Source organism: Antedon mediterranea, chromosome 4, assembly GCF_964355755.1.
Source record: "Antedon mediterranea chromosome 4, ecAntMedi1.1, whole genome shotgun sequence".
NCBI lineage: Eukaryota > Metazoa > Echinodermata > Crinoidea > Comatulida > Antedonidae > Antedon > Antedon mediterranea.
The window spans coordinates 26,623,833-26,644,535 of NC_092673.1; the positions used below are offsets into that span (position 1 = coordinate 26,623,833).

At 32.8% G+C, this 20,703-nt stretch overlaps 1 protein-coding gene across 1 annotated transcript in view; it reads right to left on the reverse strand.

The window, feature by feature from the left end:
- Window positions 1-20,703, reverse strand: part of LOC140047076 (gamma-aminobutyric acid type B receptor subunit 1-like) — a 98,522-nt gene that overhangs the window by 13,022 nt on the left and 64,797 nt on the right. The window contains exons 4-16 of the mRNA XM_072091887.1: window positions 20,036-20,206; window positions 16,049-16,216; window positions 14,625-14,816; window positions 14,232-14,359; window positions 12,725-12,842; window positions 10,708-10,771; window positions 6,102-6,182; window positions 5,570-5,720; window positions 5,065-5,200; window positions 4,679-4,819; window positions 3,667-3,865; window positions 2,670-2,797; window positions 1,654-1,782 (exon numbers count right to left, since the gene is read on the reverse strand). Coding sequence (XP_071947988.1) covers window positions 1,654-1,782; window positions 2,670-2,797; window positions 3,667-3,865; window positions 4,679-4,819; window positions 5,065-5,200; window positions 5,570-5,720; window positions 6,102-6,182; window positions 10,708-10,771; window positions 12,725-12,842; window positions 14,232-14,359; window positions 14,625-14,816; window positions 16,049-16,216; window positions 20,036-20,206 — 1,806 coding nt within the window. The remainder of the gene's footprint in view (window positions 1-1,653; window positions 1,783-2,669; window positions 2,798-3,666; window positions 3,866-4,678; window positions 4,820-5,064; window positions 5,201-5,569; window positions 5,721-6,101; window positions 6,183-10,707; window positions 10,772-12,724; window positions 12,843-14,231; window positions 14,360-14,624; window positions 14,817-16,048; window positions 16,217-20,035; window positions 20,207-20,703) is intronic.

Genomic DNA, 20,703 nt, shown 5'->3' on the forward strand with positions numbered 1-20,703 from the left:
TGCAAGGTCGTCACAGCTCCAGTTACAAAGGTCGTCACAGCTCCAGTTACAAACGGTGATACAAAGTGTCAATCATTTGACCAGTGAACAGCCCACTGGTAGGATAGTCCTTGAAACCGTCCGTAAAACACATTAATCACTCACATCAGTCATGCCGCTAATGGTTGAAAACCTCACTTTTTGGGGTTTTCAAACGTAACGCTATCCGGGGCTCCTGCGCCTAATGTATCCGTTTGAACTAATGTGCTGTCTGTTTGAAATAATTCAGGTTTTTTTTAAAATATGTTTTGCTATCCATTTTAAACGTGCTAAACAAATTACATATTTGTTGATATAAATTTGCGGTACACCACGTAGGCCTATATTAGTTCTGAAAAGAACTGTTGAGTTGCTTGACGTTTCGATTTAGGCCTACTCCAAAGTCAAAGTCTCCAAAGCTATTCCATCATGTCGTATTCGGGGAATCGCCCACAAGTGTTTTCTCAGAGAAGGGTATGTTCTGTATGGGGTTCTGTATGCTATTTGTTAATAATATACAAAAAATGAAATGAAAAATCATATTAATTATCGGTATGTACGGAGGAAGCTCGAACAAGACGAAGCGCGAAACAAATAAAAGCGCAGCGCGAAACATCTGAAATGATATACAATTTCTCAAAACATGAAAACACAGAATATATTATATTAATATAACTTTTTAATATTTCCAAAGGCTCGGACAAGGAAGAAGGGCCTTAAAAAACTGAATTGCTATATGTTAGACCACATTTCCATAACTTTTCAAAACTCATCGAACCCTCTGCTAGTAGGCCTAATTAATATAGGAGCGTATCGCCAAATCATTAGAGGAAAAAAAACATGGCATGAAGATGTAATTAATCAAACAACGGCCAAAGAATACCAACAATTTTAATTTAGGTTTCGATTCGTAATTACTAATGTGGTGGACTAAGCCTAGTTTGAAACTATAGTGACCATTTATTATAGAAAGAAAGATAGACAAATTTGTTTCCATCTCCATGTTATTGTTAATACCAAGGTACTTTTCAATTAAAAATTCTGGCCTAGTATTCTTGCAAGGTCGTCACAGCTCCAGTTACAAAGGTCGTCACAGCTCCAGTTACAAACGGGGATACAAAGTGTCAATCATTTGACCAGTGAACAGCCCACTGGTAGGATAGTCCTTGAAACCGTCCGTAAAACACATTAATCACTCACATCAGTCATGCCGCTAATGGTTGAAAACCTCACTTTTTGGGGTTTTCAAACGTAACGCTATCCGGGGCTCCTGCGCCTAATGAAGTTTGGTTATAGGAGAATGGTTTTAAGGATGAAGAATGTAATGAAAGTAATTTTTCTATTTTTTGCAGCGATAGTTGATGTTAAAAACTTCAAAATTTTACAAGAAAAAACAGTAGACTTCCTTTTTTAAGGGGACACTCTCAACAAAGTATTAATAAATAGGGGTCGGCAATAGTGTATATATAATGTAATAGATATTATATTTCAGATATATACATACCTTTGGTGCAAAAATGACACATAGAAATTGGAACTAAAATAAAAAGGAGATACTCCTACAATAGGGTCTATTATTTGATTGCACTTAAATTGTTTGACCTAAAAATCCAATTAAAACGTAGCAGACATTACCTTTGGCACAAAAATGACACCTAGGGTTATAGCACAGCAGATGATGATTGAAAATGACACAAATCCAAACATAGCATTTGGCTGCGTCCTGATAAATGATGTGACAGATGCTGTGATTATGCACAGAACCTGGAAATAGAAAAGATAACCATTATAATATGACAAGGATGAGTAGAGGATGATTATGTTGATGATAATAACAGTGATGTTGGTTGACGAAAGGGATGATGATGATATCTACAGTAGATATAGTTTACTCTTTAACATGTTAGTGCAATTAATTGAAGACATTAAACATTTTTTATTAAACTGTAAATGATGAACTCTGATTATGACACATGGAATCGTTACACAACAGCAAGTGCTGATGATAAATTACAGTATATTTTAGGTGGAGATTCTATCGCGATTTGTAAAGAATCTGAGACCTTTTTTGATTTGTTTTGTAAACAATACACAAGAGCTGCATGGGAGAAACGGTCAGAACTTAAATCTCCCAATATATAGATTGTTTTTCTTTTGTATTGTTGCTTTTATATATGATTTGTAAATATTATACACCTGTGATAACAACTATAGGTCTTCAGTACCTGATGTTGAAACACAATGGTTTGTATTGTAAACTCTTTACTATATTTTATGTTTATTTTTATATACCTTTTAAAATTATCAACTCAAACCTATGATACTGTAGGGCAATTTAATACAGTACCTGTATTACCATGTTGATAATGATTTTTCTTTTATATTTTTGCAAATAGTTTAAGAACCTGTATCCGTCATATAATGTGTTGTTTTGATGTATTATGTTAAATTGGATGCACCACTTCTGTGTGTGCCACCGATGCAAAGGTGTCATTTCCTAATAAATTATTATTATTATTATTATTTAGCAAAAATAATGTTTAAAAATGTAGTTACTGCAGTAACTGCAGTAAACAATATTGATCCCTAATAGTTACTGCAGTAACTGCAGTAAACAATATTGATCCCTAATAATTAATCAGAACACCTACCACCACATTGTATATTGCCATTGCAATATATTTGGAGTCATTAATATCTCTTACAGCCATGTTACGAGTCTCATAGGCAAGAAATATACCAAAGAGTAGAAGAAGGCCATTCATAGTATACAATGTACCTGCAAATAAATCAACAATGTATGGTTACAAACATGGATAATTTAGGTTAATGCTGTGGTATGACGCTGCCAAAAGATTGTGATTCATCAACTGTACACTTTCTTTGGACAAAAAGAAAAGAGTGTTCAAGTAACCTCAACACCCCTTCTACTTATATATACTGTAGTGGTCCTACCAAGTTTTGCCTAATGTTAAAACTTTAAAAAAAAATTTTTTTTTTCTTCAAAAAGTCATGATTATAAGCAAGAATTTTTGTTCTGATTATTTCTTTTTTTTTGCCCAAAATAAAAACGAACAGGATAATACCTCTCTAAATCCTAAACCCAATACATTCCTCCAAACACCTACAATACAGGAAAAAGGTGACGGTAAGTGAAAAAACGCATAGCTTGTCCCACGTACTAGAATATATGTATCCTAAACAGAGACTGCCCAGCTGCTCTATGTTTTGTGTACAGTAAATGGCCAAGAGGAATAACATAGTTTTTTTTTTAGTTTTTTTTTATATTTTATTTCATCATCACCCTACAGTGACCAAACGTCACCATTAACAGGGTTGAAAGTCGTAAAATATAACATATTATATACAAGCAAAAATCAACAGATAACAAGACAACATTTAAATATTACTGACATTAGACAAAACTTTGTGATGGAAACAAGCAAGGGAATCAAAAAAATATCAACACATCCATCAATTTTACATAGTGAGTGGTATAACTTTAGGCAAACGATTAACAAAACCATTTTTAGTAATATTTACCCTCCCTCTTGATATAGAAAATAAAGCAGGATTACTTTACTATTACCTTTACCGCTTGTCTGTGTTAATTAGCCTTTAATAGAAAATAATAGATGTGGTACATACCTAACCAAATTTTCAGTGAGTCTGATTCACACATCTCTAATACTTGAGTAATTTTTTCATCTGTTTTTATATTTTCTTCAGGTTCAAAGCTGGTAGGTTCTAGTTTGAGTGGATCAATCACTTGCCAGGCAATAAGAACAATAACATCTATAAGAACCTTGACGCATATTAATGCATATATTTTCCATGTTGGTACTACCTGTAAGGATACAAAAATGAGCTTTAATCAATTTAATTGTACACTAAGAAAATTCACTCTGGACCATGACACCTATCACACATCTGTAAGGATACAAAAATGAGCTTTAATCAATTTAATTGTATACTAAGAAAATTCACTCTGGACCATGACACCTATCACACATCTGTAAGGATACAAAAACAATGTTAAAATCAATTTAATTGTATACTGAGAAAATTAACTTTTTAAGTCCACCTATCACACATGTACCTTTAAGGATAGAAACATGAGGTTAAATCAATTTAATTTAAAAAGGAAATTCACTTTTTATGTCCTCTAGATCATGACATCTATCACACATGTACCTGTAAGGATACAAAAATGAGGTTAAATAAATCTTCAATTTAATTGTATTCCAAGGAAATTCAAGTCCTCTTAGGCCACAACAAACTAGTGCAAATGTGGGCAAATTGGGACTTGTTTGAGCTTGGTTCCCACTAAGATGTAACGCAAGAACATAGGTCGCAAATTTAAGCGAATTGACCAATCACAAGCAACAGTCATGGCTTTTGGTTGGTCAATTCGCTTACATTGTGTCCTTTGCATCTTTCAGCTCCAGATTTGAGGCTGAAAAGTATGCATGATCTAATCTAGCATAGATATACAGTATTGTAATATTAAATATAAATCCCCAACAAACAAGAAACATATATAACAGTTCATTTGTAACATTGTGAGAGTTATTAAAAATAACAAAACTGTGTCATACAATGATTATATGAGTTCTGATTTTTAAATTATGAATATGTCTCTAAAAAAGTGATAATTTACCTCTACGCTAACTTTCCTTCTTTTTGTCTTGTCATCTTTAACATTTTTCTCTTTTGTGATTAATTGATGAACCATCCAAATTTTCCCAAAAAGGGCACCATAAGCAAGACTGAAGCCGATACTAAGTAACCAAGTCGTGCTCTGTCAAAATATGTGAATAAATGATGTTAATGACACCTGGATAATTTAGTATATACAGGAAAAGTTAAGCTCTACCTACACTATCAAACTTTATGTGATGACCATCACAACCATATTTGAGAACATCACACTTTTTTTTCAAACTAGTTTGATAGTGTAGACAGAGCTTTAATGACACCTGGTAAACACCTACAAAATTAAATAATGATAATTATTGACACCTAGATAAGCAGGTTCATACACACCTGACATACTCTAGGAACTTGAACGCTGTTCTCCAAGTACTGTTTATCCAATCCAAATAAAAAAACACATATTAGACATAAGATGCAGCCAAGCACCATAATGTTGTTGACACCAGCCTGAGAACATTCCAAATATCTGTAAAAAATAAATATAAGATTTAATATGTAAAGATGTATTTTTCTCCAAAAAACAAAACAATGTTTTTACTTATAAAAAAACAAAATAAACTGTAAAATTCAACCAAAACCCATAAAATTTACAGTCAATTTTACTATATTTTTGCTCTAAGTTTTTCAGGTAAATAATTGTTTTTTTCTATCCAATTTTTGGTCAAATTAAATAACTATTATGTCATATTAAAATTGCATATAACAAAAACATTTTTTTTTCATGGGGACAATACGTCTCTAAAAGGAGTTTACTATGTCACTTATAAGAAAAGTGATTATGGTGATCTGTCGACTCTACCTTGTAAAAGGTAAAAACTGTTAAAAAATATCTTACTGTGTATGACTGTAAAGTATGTTAAAAACCAGGAATGAAAATGCAAATGCAATAACTAAACTGCACAGTAAAGAAACTGGTATATAAAGAGTTTTGCTTATGAATAGATGCTCAGTGATCTCCTGAACTCCATCATTAGGCACCTTGCCACCTGAAATTAATAACAACAATTGGTATAAACAGTTGATGTTCAGTGTTTTATTCAATCATTCTAATCATACACTAATATTAAAACATATACTATCCATAGATAAATATATTTTGTCTACTTCAAGTTTCTGGTTAAACGTATGAATATACATCAAATATTTAAATATTATTTAAAAGGCAGCAATCAGGTAGTTAGCCTACAGACAGCATACCTTTAGGTTCATAATCCACACTAGCTTAAGGGTTCTCGCAGGGACAATTTGTTATTCAGGGGAAATCCTTGTTAAGATGACACACACTCTGTTGTGTCCCAAAAGTGTCCCCTTAATAGTGGTTCTACTGTATTACAATAGTAACAAGTGCTCGTTGAAAACTCTCTTACCTGGCCAAGTTGCCTTTCCATGAATCCAGGTCAGATTGTCTTGGTCAATGTCATAATAAGCAGTTTTTACATATGTACCATCTAAAAATGATTTAAAAAAAAAATTATAAACATATTTTTATCTTTCTAACTACAAAAGTTGTTGAAAAACTGAAAATGTCATTAAATATTATCAAATGTCATGTATCATATGGCAATATACAAATAACAAATTGATGCACACACATGCTTGAAGATTATAGAAAAGAATAAAACAACATAGTAATACCATTTGAAGGGTTCTAAATCAAAATGAAAAGTGATATCTCAATAGTTGTGGCTTATTTTAAAACTATGGATGCATAAAGCAGTCCATTGAACCGGAACATCAGGCCAAAATCAAATGTTAGCTGTCAAGATATTATATAGTTTAAATCCTGGAAACAAAGCTTGTGCCCGTCAATAGATTTTACACGTGTTTATGTCAAAATGTGAAATTTATATATTGTTGTTTTTCTTGTTGAGAAACTAATTGAGTCAGGTTTTTGTATATATTTATGAGAGAGATAAATGAAAACATTATAAACTTATGTAAGGTTTTTAAAACAATTTACAATTATCTACTGTAAAAATATTTTAAGTTTACATATTTGTTGTTGTACTGTATGTTTTTGAAGCCTCGTCCTTCGAATGAGACGTTAATGTGTTTGAAAACAGGAGTGATGTTCCATATTTTTCTTTTTTTATTTCATTTTAAAAATTTGTTTATTTGTTCATTTATTTTTGTATGTATTTTTGTATTAATTTTTTTTTTTCAATTATTTTTTAAGAGTGCTTGTCACCAAAAATCAGACATATTCGTAATTTAGTGGCAAGGGTCAAAATTTCGAATTGGCTCATATTTTGCACATTGGTAGACCTTGATGTAAGTAAACCTGATGTGTAGTTTGTTTGGTAAAATATCGCTTAGTTTTCGAGAAAATCGAAAAATAACGATTTTCGGCCAATTTTGTTAATTTTTGGTGTATAATTTACATTAAGTTTAACAGCCTCTGGAAGCCAAATGTAGCAACCTAGCATTTTAATATTTTACACTGACGTTAACTAGCACCTTGACAATAATTTAGTAAAGTTTCAAAAAATTTAATGAAATTCTAATATTTTTACTAATTAATTACTAATTAGCATATATAAAACTCTTAAAAAGTAGGGTAAAAACAAACGCGTTTTTTTTCATGTGCGACGAATTTTTTTTTAATAAAAAAATCGTCAATCTACTGTTTAGATACTAAAATTTATGAATCAAGTAAAAACAATTTGGGGAAACTATTTTCCGCTCCGCGCCAGAGCCACAGCGTTGTAAGAAATTCAAAGATTTTATCTGTCGGCAAGATCAATCAGATGTACCTATTGTTCTCTATTTACAGATTTAAGGTAAATTTTACCATGAGAAACAAACTTTAAAGGTAAACTGAAAGGTCCTGAATAATTTGGAATTACGTTTTAATATAAAAACATCTAAAAATAAATTTCTAGTCAAATTTAAACGACTAACCCATGAAATTAAGCAATTACTATCTGAGCTCAACATTGTAAGTCGCTTAGCTTCATCAACTGTTATGTTTTCCACTGATGAATTTATTCTTATTATTATTATAATAATATAATACTAATAATATTATTATTTTTTGCACTATACGCGCGCATGCGCAGTTTATTTTTATCAACAAAGTGTTCCATTTGACGTGCGCGTATACGCGAAAATGTTTGATTTGCGTGAATAATTTCGCCTAGTGGAAAACAGGCTATATAACATAATGTTCTTATCTTCTCATATAGGGAGTATTCGCACGAGCATGTTAACGCTATTTTCCAAGCTCCGCCCACTTTGTAAACAACTTTCTGTGCGTGCGCAAGCATTACGAAAAACTTTAGTTACGTGCGTCGAGAACCTTATTTCTGAAAAATAGCGTAAATGAAAACGTTAACCAAAACATGATTAAACATGCCTGGCTAGGCTTAGTCTCTATAAACCCAAGGTATTCCATGATTTGTTTTAATACGTGTGGCGTATGTTGCGTGCGCTACACATGCGTTGCGTTTTACACTTCCCGTCGAAGCGCGAAATCAAAACGAGCAAGTACGTTAACGCAAATGTTCACTGAACTCTGTTGTTATGCAAATGAGTAGAATGGTGACATCCGATAACGTTCATGTGCTCGTGCGAAATTTCCTAATAATTCGTAGCCTAAACAATAAATTATTGTTTTTAAACTTGTAAACCATTGTTTCATCCCTTCGCTTTATTAAAAATTAACAGAACGCGACTTTAAATACTGACAATTTAGACAACAGAATCGTCCCACATATTAAATTGTTATTTTAAAGAATTCTTACAGACATAGTTTTACCTTCATTGCTACCTTAATCAATCGAGCAACTGCACATGGAAACCAGCTTTCCCAGCAAATCAATGTTTGGCTTCTTGCACTTTATGGTTCGTCATCATCATCATCATGAACGGCTGCATCTGTCCTCCTTTTTTTAGCCAAGTGTGAGAAAAAACAATCTGCTGTGCTGTTAAAAATTCAGTCTTGCTAAATAGATGTGAACTGGCCGATCTCATCTCTCGTGAGACATCACATGGACCAGCTTTCTGTCCCGTCTGCTCTCCAGCGTCAAAAACATCAATAAGGTAGGTTTTACAGAAAATCGGGTTTTTTTTGCAGAGGACTTTAACGCCCAGCCCATTTGCAGTTTGGGGCCAATGTCAAACCGTGGCAAATCGTTGGTTCTTGTTGGTTCTGGATTTTTAGAAGTACCCTCTTCTAGTTGTGTTGCGTATAATTTCATTGCCCTGTCATAAATGTTCTAGTGCGTTCTTGTGATTTTCATAATCTAAGTGTTTCTCTAGGGAAGAGTACCTCTGATATTACCTAATGCAACCTTGTTCGCGACAAAAGTACAGTTTGCTGGGGGTGCCAGGACTTTCTTCACTTTCTATTTGTTCGTCGTCATTTATATCAGCTTGTTCTTCATGAGATGTCTTGGCTTGTATTCTTGCTTTTACTGCAATAAATGATACTTGATTTATTTTAATCAGACGTTGTATCTTGGTTATGAATTAAATTGGGTAGCTTCGAGGGCACACAGAATTTACTCAAAAGTAGATTTTGTCCTGCACCAATACCATACGCCATCCACACCTTCATGGACCTGCTTCCATACTCTATGTTGTTGATGTGACTCACGCCTTTCCATTTCCCTGCTGCACAAATAGTACCACTCACTATCGATGCCCGTAAACCTAAACATGTATCTGTGTGCAGCGATTTCCTTCTGGCATGCTTGTAAAGCTAGGACTTCAGTGCTCTGTTTGCGGTCTTTTCTATCGAATCCACAAGCTCCGCCGACAACCGATTTAAAAGAACATGAAATCTCTATTTTGTTTGAACTTAAAACCATCAGACAATAATTATATATAAGAATTATTTTCAACACGTCTTTACATTGTAAGACATAAACTAAAATGGATAACAAATCTGTTCCGTTGTCAACGTCAATGAAGATATCGTTATCTATCGAATATACGCAGTAAAGTGTTTTGTCTACTGTGGTTAATGTTTTGAAACATTCTCGTTGAGTAAGATCGACCAGGTTCGACAAACAGGAAAACGATAACAAGTTAAAACAATTTTTTTTTCAGTTTTATCCGAGAGGATGGAATAATTTATAATAATGTGGTTTGACAAAAAATAAGGGAGTGATTTTTAGTTAATTGCTTAATTTCGTATATTGGTTAGTAATTGAAATTTTACCAGAAACGTATTTTTAGTTTGTGTTTAAATTGCAACTTAATTCAAAATTTATCTTTCAAGTTTGTTTCTCCTAATAAAAGTTTGGCTTAAAGCGACTTAGATTGCTAAATAGAGAACAATAGGTACATCTGATTGATCTTGCCGACAGATAAAATCTTTGAATTTCTTACAACTTTGTGGCTCTGGCGCGGAGCGCAAAATAGTTTCCCCAAATTGTTTTTACTTGATTCATAAATATTATTATCTAAACTTTAGATTGATGACTTTTTTATTTTATAAAAATTCGTCGCACATGAAAAAAAACGCGTTTGTTTTTACCCTACTTTTTAAGAGTTTTATATATGCTAATTAGTAATTAATTAGTCAAAATCTTAAAATTTCATCAAATTTTTTTAAACTTTACTAAACTTATTGTCAAGATGCTAGTTAACGTAAGTGTAAAATATTAAAACGCTACGTTGCTACGTTTGGCTTCCAGAGGCTGTTAAACTTAATGTAAATTATACACCAAAAATTAACAAAATTGGCCGAAAATCGTTATTTTTCGATTTTCTCGAAAACTAAGCGATATTTTACCAAACAATCTACACATCAGGTTTACTTACATCAAGGTCTACCAATGTGCAAAATATGAGCCAATTCGAAATTTTGACCCTTGCCACCTAATGTTTGATTTTTAGTGACTGGCTCTCTTAATTATTTATTTACTTAGTTTTTATTTGTAACTTTCAAACTTTCATAATACATCCTTTTAACTGTGACTGGTATATACTGTACATACTAAAAACACTAAATAAATGTGTTCTTACTTATCATTCTTTCAATCTGCATGGTGGCGAGTCTGTCTCCAGTTGAGTCAAAAGCAACAGTACCCTGTGACAACAAATCAGTAAACATCAACATTTATTCAATCATTCCATTTGTATAGCGCCATTTAGTGATGTAGCCACAAGAAATAAAGTGGTGGGTTTTACGCAAGAAAAGGAAAAGCCACTAGGTTGTCAAAGGCTCCTGTCAAAAAGTGGTCCGGTTGTTGGAACCTTACCAACCGTACTGGTTGAAGCCGATTCAACTTCCAAAAAAAAAATTGCTGGTTCAAATTTTAAAAAAAATTGATGATTTTAACAATTTTTAATGTTGATTTGTACCCCCTAAAATCGTTGATAAAATCGTATGTTAATGGGTGCATAATTTATATATATATTACAAAAGGGGGGCCGGGGCAAAACTAATGTATGCAACCATCACCTTGGAAGGCAAATATAATAATGTGCTCCTCAATAAATACAACAGAAACACAACGAAAAAAAAATTACAGTAAAAGCTACAGTTATAGATCACATATTTCTATTTAGACTGAGGCAAAAAAAATAATAGTATTGTTGTATTAATGTTTCTAAAAGTTTGTTGTTAGTGTCCTCACGTTTTACAAACAATATTCAAAAATTATGATGGATGAAAAGCTTTTTAACATTTTGTACAATTCCATTTACTCAAATTAAATTTTCGACATTTTTCAAAAACAATGGTACTAAAGGGGATAAATTTATCAATAATTTTAAACATCAAAAGGCATCAAGCGTTGATTTATAAAGCAAATTCTTACAACTGTCAGCTTAAGAAAAAAAGATAATTGTCACATATATCAAACTCATCTTTTACGGCAGGTTTTCATCAATAATTTAAATTAAAATATAGGATATTTATCATTTTTATTGTCCAAGAGAAATTAGTAACAATGGGTGGCTGTACAAATTGGATAGGCAAGAATTATTACCATGGGAACATGTCTGTTGGTATGTATGTCATTCTTGATCAGAAAACAAAATTACCATACGTGCAAAAAACCTACAAATGATGATTTACACGTTAATTTATTAACTGACTTTCCAAGATGACTTCTACCACAATTCGAAAAAAACCTAAATTCTTCCCAGTTTTATAGAGACATTGAAATTGGCAATGTAAGGATTATGTCAAAATTATACTACTGCAGTTACTGCAGTATCAACAACATTTAACCTGTTATTAAGTTATTTTGCAAGGCTTTTTTTAGGTAATTACATGTCTGTTTATTGCAGTGATTGGCTCATAAACTCAAATCCTTAAACATTATTATTTTTTCCGCAATACAATTTATTAGTACGACGTACCCTGCATGTTTGTCCCTTTTGTTGTGTTTGTAGCATAATATTGGACAATTTTTTTTCTTATATTTTATATTATTATTCTTATTGTCCGATCTTTTTAATAAATTTATTTATTTATAGTTTGTTGATACAATTAGTAGTAATTTAACTTAAGGCTTTCTGAGCTTATTTGGCGTTCCTCGGGGCTTTGCATCTTATTAATTTAATAATTTAAATAATAATCTGTATTTGATGGATTGTAAAATAAAAACAAAAGAATGAACGGGACACTATACTGGCGCTTCTATATTGTATATACAGTATGTATACTGGTTTGTAACAAATGATTGTTTTTTGTCCAAAACAAAATGGTATTAATTGTGTGTAGGTAATTCAATCACAAATACCTAAAAAACCATCACTTGAAAATCAGTTTTATCATAAAATAAATACGCATATAACTAGATTTCCACCAAAGACCATAATCAAATATTCTCCTAATAGAAGCTTGAAAAAAATCCTCTAAGAGAAAAAAAGATGTTACTTTAAAAAAAAATCAATATGTGATTTATTTTCAGATTATCAACTAAATTGATGATTACGAATTATCATATTACAAGCTGTCATTATATTTAAAAATACATCCCCAAAGACCATGAAATATTTTCTGTTAGAGAAAAAAAAATTAAAAGTTTACCGAAAGCCCCTTAAATCTTGAAGAGTTGAGCGCCGTGTAGATCTCGTCAGCAACATCTTTATTACCGTATGTATAGCTCTCAAGGCTTAGTCCCCGCTCTGCTAGCTTGTTTGATGTCCTACGAAGAGGGAATAACAAAGAGATTGGTAATCCAGAATAACGTATAACTCAACGCTATTATCCTGATGGAATGTTTGACATGAAGCGGAGTATTAACGAAAATTGTAGAACACAAGATAAACGTTAATGCTATTCTCATTATACTAAATCTTACCATTTTCATCACAAACAACAAACTATGACTCAATCTACGCACGCTGGGTATTCATTTCCCTTATAGTTCAACGACCTGACTAACATTTTGTCAAATTTAAATCATTGACACATTTTACATATTGAAATATTAAAGACTTTCATATATGCCTACTGTATATAAATATTATTAGAAATTCAAAGTGATGCGCTACCTCGCTTGAAATGAGAAAAAAATATATATTCAGTTTTTGCGGATAAAGGTCATTTTAATATCCAAATTCTTTAAATTCCTGACAGCCAATTTAAGAATTAATGCATTTTTGGCTACCGTATACTGTATTTTTATATTTTCTATATTAATACTAAAAGTCGGTAATATCCATCTGTATATATATACAGTAAGTATATTTATATTGTATAAAAAAATAAATTTGTATAGCAGATTATCAGTAGCAAATCTATAATTTGGCGAAGGAATATTCTAGAATACAGTATCACATATGATGACTGTATCATAGTTCATAGCCTAACCTTATAGTACAGTGGTGTCACATGTGATACATATGTGAGACTGTATACTGAATTTGCCTATGGATGTATAGATACAGCATCGAGTATAAGATTTTAAATCAGAATTTGTGGAAACAATTGTGCCCAATTTAATATTTAAATATTTAATATATATAAAAATTAAAATAATTTACATTTACAGTATGTGTAATATCTAAATATCTAACAATATATTTGTGTAGCATATGAGCTAATTTCTACACTAAGTGAATTGTCAGATCGTATTAAATTTGAATTCATCAGCTAAAACGAAGTTGTCACATTATACATAAAAACGTAGTATGTTTTTTGTGCAGAGTGTTACATATTATTGATTAAACAATGTATACTTATTGTTTAAATGTTTGTATGGTGAATATTAAATACTACTGTAATATAGGGGTGTGTAAATGATGCATTTCCAAATGTAAACAAGTTGAAAGTAAAGACAGATTTTGAAAATGTTTTGTTGATTGGTAAAACATGGAAATAGCCTCAATGTAATAAGGCTTGTACACATTAGAGTTATGTTCACCATGAAAAAGAACATACTCTACAATTGAAAGCTCTGTCTACACTATCAAACTATAGTTGGACAAAAAAAGTGTGATGATATGAAATCATCATGTCTATATATGGGCACATCACATTTTTTTGATAGTGTAGGCAAGGCTTAAGAATAGAATGATACAGCATTTCTTACTTGTTCAGAGCCATTGCAATTGACCACACTGCATCATAACTAAGAGGCGATTCTGGGTAACCAGACACATCTGATGGATTCTTGTTGCCAAGAGCAACTGACATACGCTCTTTAAACATTTCTGCATTCTGAAAATTGAAAAATATATTTTGAATCCATTATTATAGATTTTCATTTTAAAAATTTCATTATATTACTAAATTAAATGTGAACAGTATATTGATGTAGAAGAGGAACGTTACAGGAATTGTTGATGAGTCCAAATGTGTCAATTAAAGTTACTTCCTCGTATATGCATTTCTATTTTTTTTAGGTATATGCTTACAGTATGTTCGTTCTCAGTTCTACGGCCTGAGTTCTCAGGAAGTTTGGTGACTTAAACTTTAACCTTACCATGCCAGATATAGAGGGCGTTGGGTCAGGACTAAGCATCATCCCCTCAGTTGTAAAATGGTTCTCTAATGCCGTCTTCAGCTGTTCAGCGGTGCAGTTAATGTTCGGGTCATTCTGCGCATACCAGTTATCAGGGTACCAACCAATCAGAAACCACACTACCTTAGGCCCATATAACTTCCTTTTATATACCTAGAGAGCAAAGATATTCCAATATTTAATTAGAATTATATTTTCATGAATGATAGAGTCAAAATAGGTTTACAAGAAATAAAATAATATTGTTTGTTTTCATTTTTCAAACTTTGCCAATAGACAGGCCAGCCTATATACTTATGCCCGTATTCTTAAACCAAACTTTAGTCGTAGTTCGAGCTAAAACTTCAAAAATGACGTCATTTTAATTCATAAACCGAACTTCAACTAAATCACCGACTAAATCAGGGCAACCTCGACTAAATCGAGACGGATTTTGATCGATTTTTTTAGTTCTGGAGGGGGCAGGCTAAATGGTCGACTAAATGGATGTTTATAAAAAACGTAACAGTCATTGAGTTGTTATATTTGCCAGATATTGAAGAATGAAATATCTATATTTATATTAGCTTAATTAAATATACATTGGTATAAGTTATAATAATGAAAATCATCTTTATTTACAACTGTATACAAATTACATTATTTTCTTCGCGCAAGTCCGACTTGAACTACGTCACGCCATAGCGACAATGGGAGAAGCGGCAATTCACCACGTGATGGAATGTTTAGGGGGCCACGCTATGAAGTGCGTGGTTCGTCGCGAGCATACTTTGTTGGAAGCCTAGAAAATATGAAAGTTACTGTACCGCCATGGTTCCTAAATATATTTTAAAGATTTTGTTTGTTGTTAATCAAAAGTACTTCACTGTTAAATTAATACTGATCTTGTTCTAATAATTAACGATTAAAATTATTTTTCATGTATATAGTCCTGATGCGTAAAAAGTAAGAAAATGGAAAGTGATATCAATGCGCAAAATTTCGTCTGCTCCTCAAATACTCTTTTGTCATTTACCAATGTTTAGCCTTTGTTACCCAGACGTGTGCAACTCGACTAAAAGCTCGACTTCATAAAGTCGAACTGCAAACTTCGACTACTTCGTTTTTTAATCGAATTTGAAGTAATAGCTCGAACTACGACTTTTTCAAGTCAAACTTCGAACTACGACTAAAGTCCGGTTTAAGAATACGGGCGTTAGAACAATACAAGTTAATACAGTATTCAAAACAACATAATTTTCATAATATTTTTTTTGTTATTTTGGTTTTTTTTGTTCGATCTTTCTGAGACAGGCTCTCTAAGTTTCATCCAAATTAATTACATTTTTATTTGTTTATATTGTTTATTGTTAAAGTTTTCATAATTGAATTGAAAATTTGTTTACCTCACAGAATACTTTGCGCGCCATTCCAACATAGAATACGCCAACAATGATTCTCGCGTCTTCCCGAAAAAGATCATCAACAGCGTTGTCGGGGTCGGTTAGAAAACTTTGACGGCTTACAATCTCAATGTTAGCTTTCTTTGCTCTTTTCTCTAAATCCTCAATTGTCTTAGAAAAAAAAATATTTGAAACATTAAACATTTGTTTTGTTGTATTTTGTACAAAAAAATACAAAATTCAACTACTTACAAGGAAAAAAACTCATTAATGACTAATTTGTAAAAATTGAGATTTATTGTAATTTATGACCCTGTAACTTATTAACGTATATATTGAAAACTGGTGAAAACCCATTAATTTAAAGAAATAAATGAGTGAAGAAACTCATTAATTATCTATGAGTATTTTATTCAAATTTCTATGAATGAAATCTGATATTATCCCGTTAAAGTGAGATTTATTTTGACCTGGTTCATTTCCTGCTCACTTGTTGACAAGGTAATTGAAATACTCCTAACTACGCATTTCAAATCACAGGTATTAACGTAAATTGTACAAACGAGGCAGTGAGTGAAACACTGGTTAATCATGCTTCCAGGATTTAAACATAAATGGATGATGTCGATATGATGGCGTTACGTTTAAACTGACACTAGAAATGACCTACAACTCGATTCTTTCTTTTTTCAAAAACATGAAGCAAGCAACATTCTGTCCGTGAGCAATGACATTATTTAATGAAACCAAATAGATTGAAATGCCTATAAAATAGTACATGTGATAACATTACATGCATTCAAGCATTAAATACAAAAGTAGATGGTTTTATGGAAAATTGTTTCAACCTTGCTATAGTTTTTATTAAAAAGAATATCAGATTGTTTGTAGTAAATGATAGGTAATTAAAGCTGCTATAGGCTTATTGTGAGTGGATGTAAATGTAATCATAATCACAAAATTGTTTTAACTGAGGCTGACTAAATTCCACTCCATTAATTCTTTTAGCTATATAGATTCTTCTAAATAATTTCAGGCCATTCTGAAGACATCTCCAACTGAAGAGCACTTAAACTAAAGACTGCCCCACCTCCAACTGAAGATCACTCAAACTAAGACCATCCCACCTCCAACTGAAGACCACTCAAACTAAGACCATCCCACCTCCAACTGAAGACCACTCAAACTAAGACCATCCCACCTCCAACTGAAGACCACTTAAACTAAGACCATCCCACCTCCAACTGAAGACCACTCAAACTAAGACCATCCCACCTCCAACTGAAGACCACTCAAACTAAGACCATCCCACCTCCAACTGAAGACCACTTAAACTAAGACTATCCCACCTCCAACTGAAGACCACTCAAACTAAGACCATCCCACCTCCAACTGAAGACCACTCAAACTAAGACCATACCACCTCCAACTGAAGACCACTTAAACTAAGACCATCCCACCTCCAACTGAAGACCACTCAAACTAAGACCAACCCACCTCCAACTGAAGACCACTCAAACTAAGACCAACCCACCTCCAACTGAAGACCACTTAAACTAAGACCAACCCACCTCCAACTGAAGACCACTCAAACTAAGACCATCCCACCTCCATCTGAAGACCACTCAAACTAAGACCATCCCATCTCCAACTGAAGACCACTTAAACTAAGTGTGAGCAATGACATTATTTAATGAAACCAAATATATTGAAATGCCTATAAAATAGTACATGTGATAACATTACATGCATTCAAGCATTAAATACAAAAGTAGATGGTTTTATGGAAAATTGTTTCAACCTTGCTATAGTTTTTATTAAAAAGAATATCAGATTGTTTGTAGTAAATGATAGGTAATTAAAGCTGATATAGGCCTATTGTGAGTGGATGTAAATGTAATCATAATCACAAAATTGTTTTAACTGAGGCTGACTAAATTCCACTCCAACTAATTCTTTTAGCTATATAGATTCTTCTAAATAATTTCAGGCCATTCTAACTGAAGACATCTCCAACTGAAGAGCACTTAAACTAAAGACTGCCCCACCTCCAACTGAAGACCACTCAAACTAAGACCATCCCACCTCCAACTGAAGACCACTCAAACTAAGACCATCCCACCTCCAACTGAAGACCACTCAAACTAAGATCATCCCACCTCCAACTGAAGACCACTTAAACTAAGACCATCCCACCTCCAACTGAAGACCACTTAAACTAAGACCATCCCACCTCCAACTGAAGACCACTCAAACTAAGACATTTCCCACCTCCAACTGAAGACCACTTAAGCTAAGACCATCCCACCTCCAACTGAAGACCACTTAAACTAAGACCATCCCATCTCCAACTGAAGACCACTTAAACTAAGACCATCCCACCTCCAACTGAAGACCACTCAAACTAAGACCATCCCACCTCCAACTGAAGACCACTTAAACTAAGACCATCCCACCTCCAACTGAAGACCACTTAAACTAAGACCATCCCACCTCCAACTGAAGACCACTCAAACTAAGACATTTCCCACCTCCAACTGAAGACCACTTAAACTAAGACCATCCCACCTCCAACTGAAGACCACTTAAACTAAGACCATCCCACCTCCAACTGAAGACCACTTAAACTAAGACCATCCCACCTCCAACTGAAGACCACTCAAACTAAGACCATCCCACCTCCAACTGAAGACCACTTAAACTAAGACCATCCCACCTCCAACTGAAGACCACTTAAACTAAGACCATCCCACCTCCAACTGAAGACCACTCAAACTAAGACCATCCCACCTCCAACTGAAGACCACTTAAACTAAGACCATCCCATCTCCAACTGAAGACCACTTAAACTAAGACCATCCCATCTCCAACTGAAGACCACTTAAACTAAGACCATCCCACCTCCAACTGAAGACCACTCAAACTAAGACCATCCCACCTCCAACTGAAGACCACTTAAACTAAGACATTTCCCACCTCCAACTGAAGACCACTTAAACTAAGACCATCCCACCTCCAACTGAAGACCATTTAAACTAAGACCATCCCACCTCCAACTGAAGACCACTTAAACTAAGGGCATCCCACCTCCAGCTTGTCATAGGTTACAAAATAAAACACAAAGAACATGTTTTACATAGAAGTCAGCCTTGACTTGCTTTTGATATAAAAGAGTAATACGAAACAAATATACTTTTTATACATAATGTATAACATTTTCATGTGCATTTGTGACATACTTTTTAAGAGCTATTTGCAGTAATAAGAGTTTGTAATGTACCCAGATAAAATGAGACATAATAACAATATGTTCCTTCATCTAATGGCATATGCAGTTTATACTAAAAAATAATGTAGGTAATATTTGTTTGATCATTTGATCATGGTTTACAGAGAATTGATGAAAGATAATAAATGTTTTTAAATGATTTTTTTTTAACTTGAACATTGGGAAATTATTATCTACAAAATGACTTTAAAATGTCAATAAAGAAAACATATACTATAAAGTTGAAACAAATAAATTGTTCAACAATTTTTCTTTCTATTACCACCAAAAATGTATGTTCCTATAGCAACCATTAAATGTTGTTTTACATTAGTAAAGCAATTTTGTAGATGATTTGAGATTAGATATCAATTATTCTACTTCAGTTACTCAAATAACTATATTTTTTTACTATTTGAACTTGGTTCCAAATTGTCCAATCACAGTGTGATGTATTCTCCAAACTGTTGCTTGTGATTGGTCCCAACTCACTTCTATTGTACTGTACTTATGTCATTGCCCAGGGTCTAAGTGAGAACCATGGAGAAATAAGTTCATTTCCCCCTGTGAGAACCAAACTTGAGTTTGTTTAAACTATCAGTCACTGCAACAAATAGTGTGTGGCCAAAAAAATTTTTATTGCATTAACATATTCAAGAAAAACAAAACTGATTATATTACTGGAGTAGCTGCAGTAAAATAGTTTTGACATGGTTCCTTACTGAAGTAAAAACCTCTTGGGTTTCTTGTAATACTGCTATTTTCTTCCAATTAAACTCTTGACACAATTTGATTCTTGCAGGATTGTTGAGGGTTGCTGAAGGATGAGTTCGGAAAAATGTCGGGAATCTTTGACGGTTAGACAAAGCTGGAGAACTTGAACCATATGAGACCTGTAGAAATAATCATACAATTTATTCACAAGTTTATTCAGGTATTAATACAAAACATTCAGCATGATGAGATACAATAACACAATTCAACAAAAGCAAATAATATAGATTGATTGATTGATTGATTTTTAAAATGTTATTTCTAATTTTAGGCTGTATGTCAAAACTACAATTGTAGTTTTTTACTCGTGGCGGAGGTTGAAAATCTCTAATTGTTCTTGGTAGTATCTTCTTTAATCTACAAAACATAACTAAATTATTATTAAATCCAACAAATTTCTTGAATTTTCCATTTAATTGCTGCTGGTATCGTGGACTTAAATCTTACAGTTAATTTAAACTACTACTGTATATGTTTTTTTAAATTTATTACGGTATATATAAAATTACAAAAACAATAGCACATGGCTAATAACGTTTGTATTACAATAAAAAATATTGAAATGAAATCTATAAAAATACAAGAACTTTATTGAACATTACAATCATCTTCATCA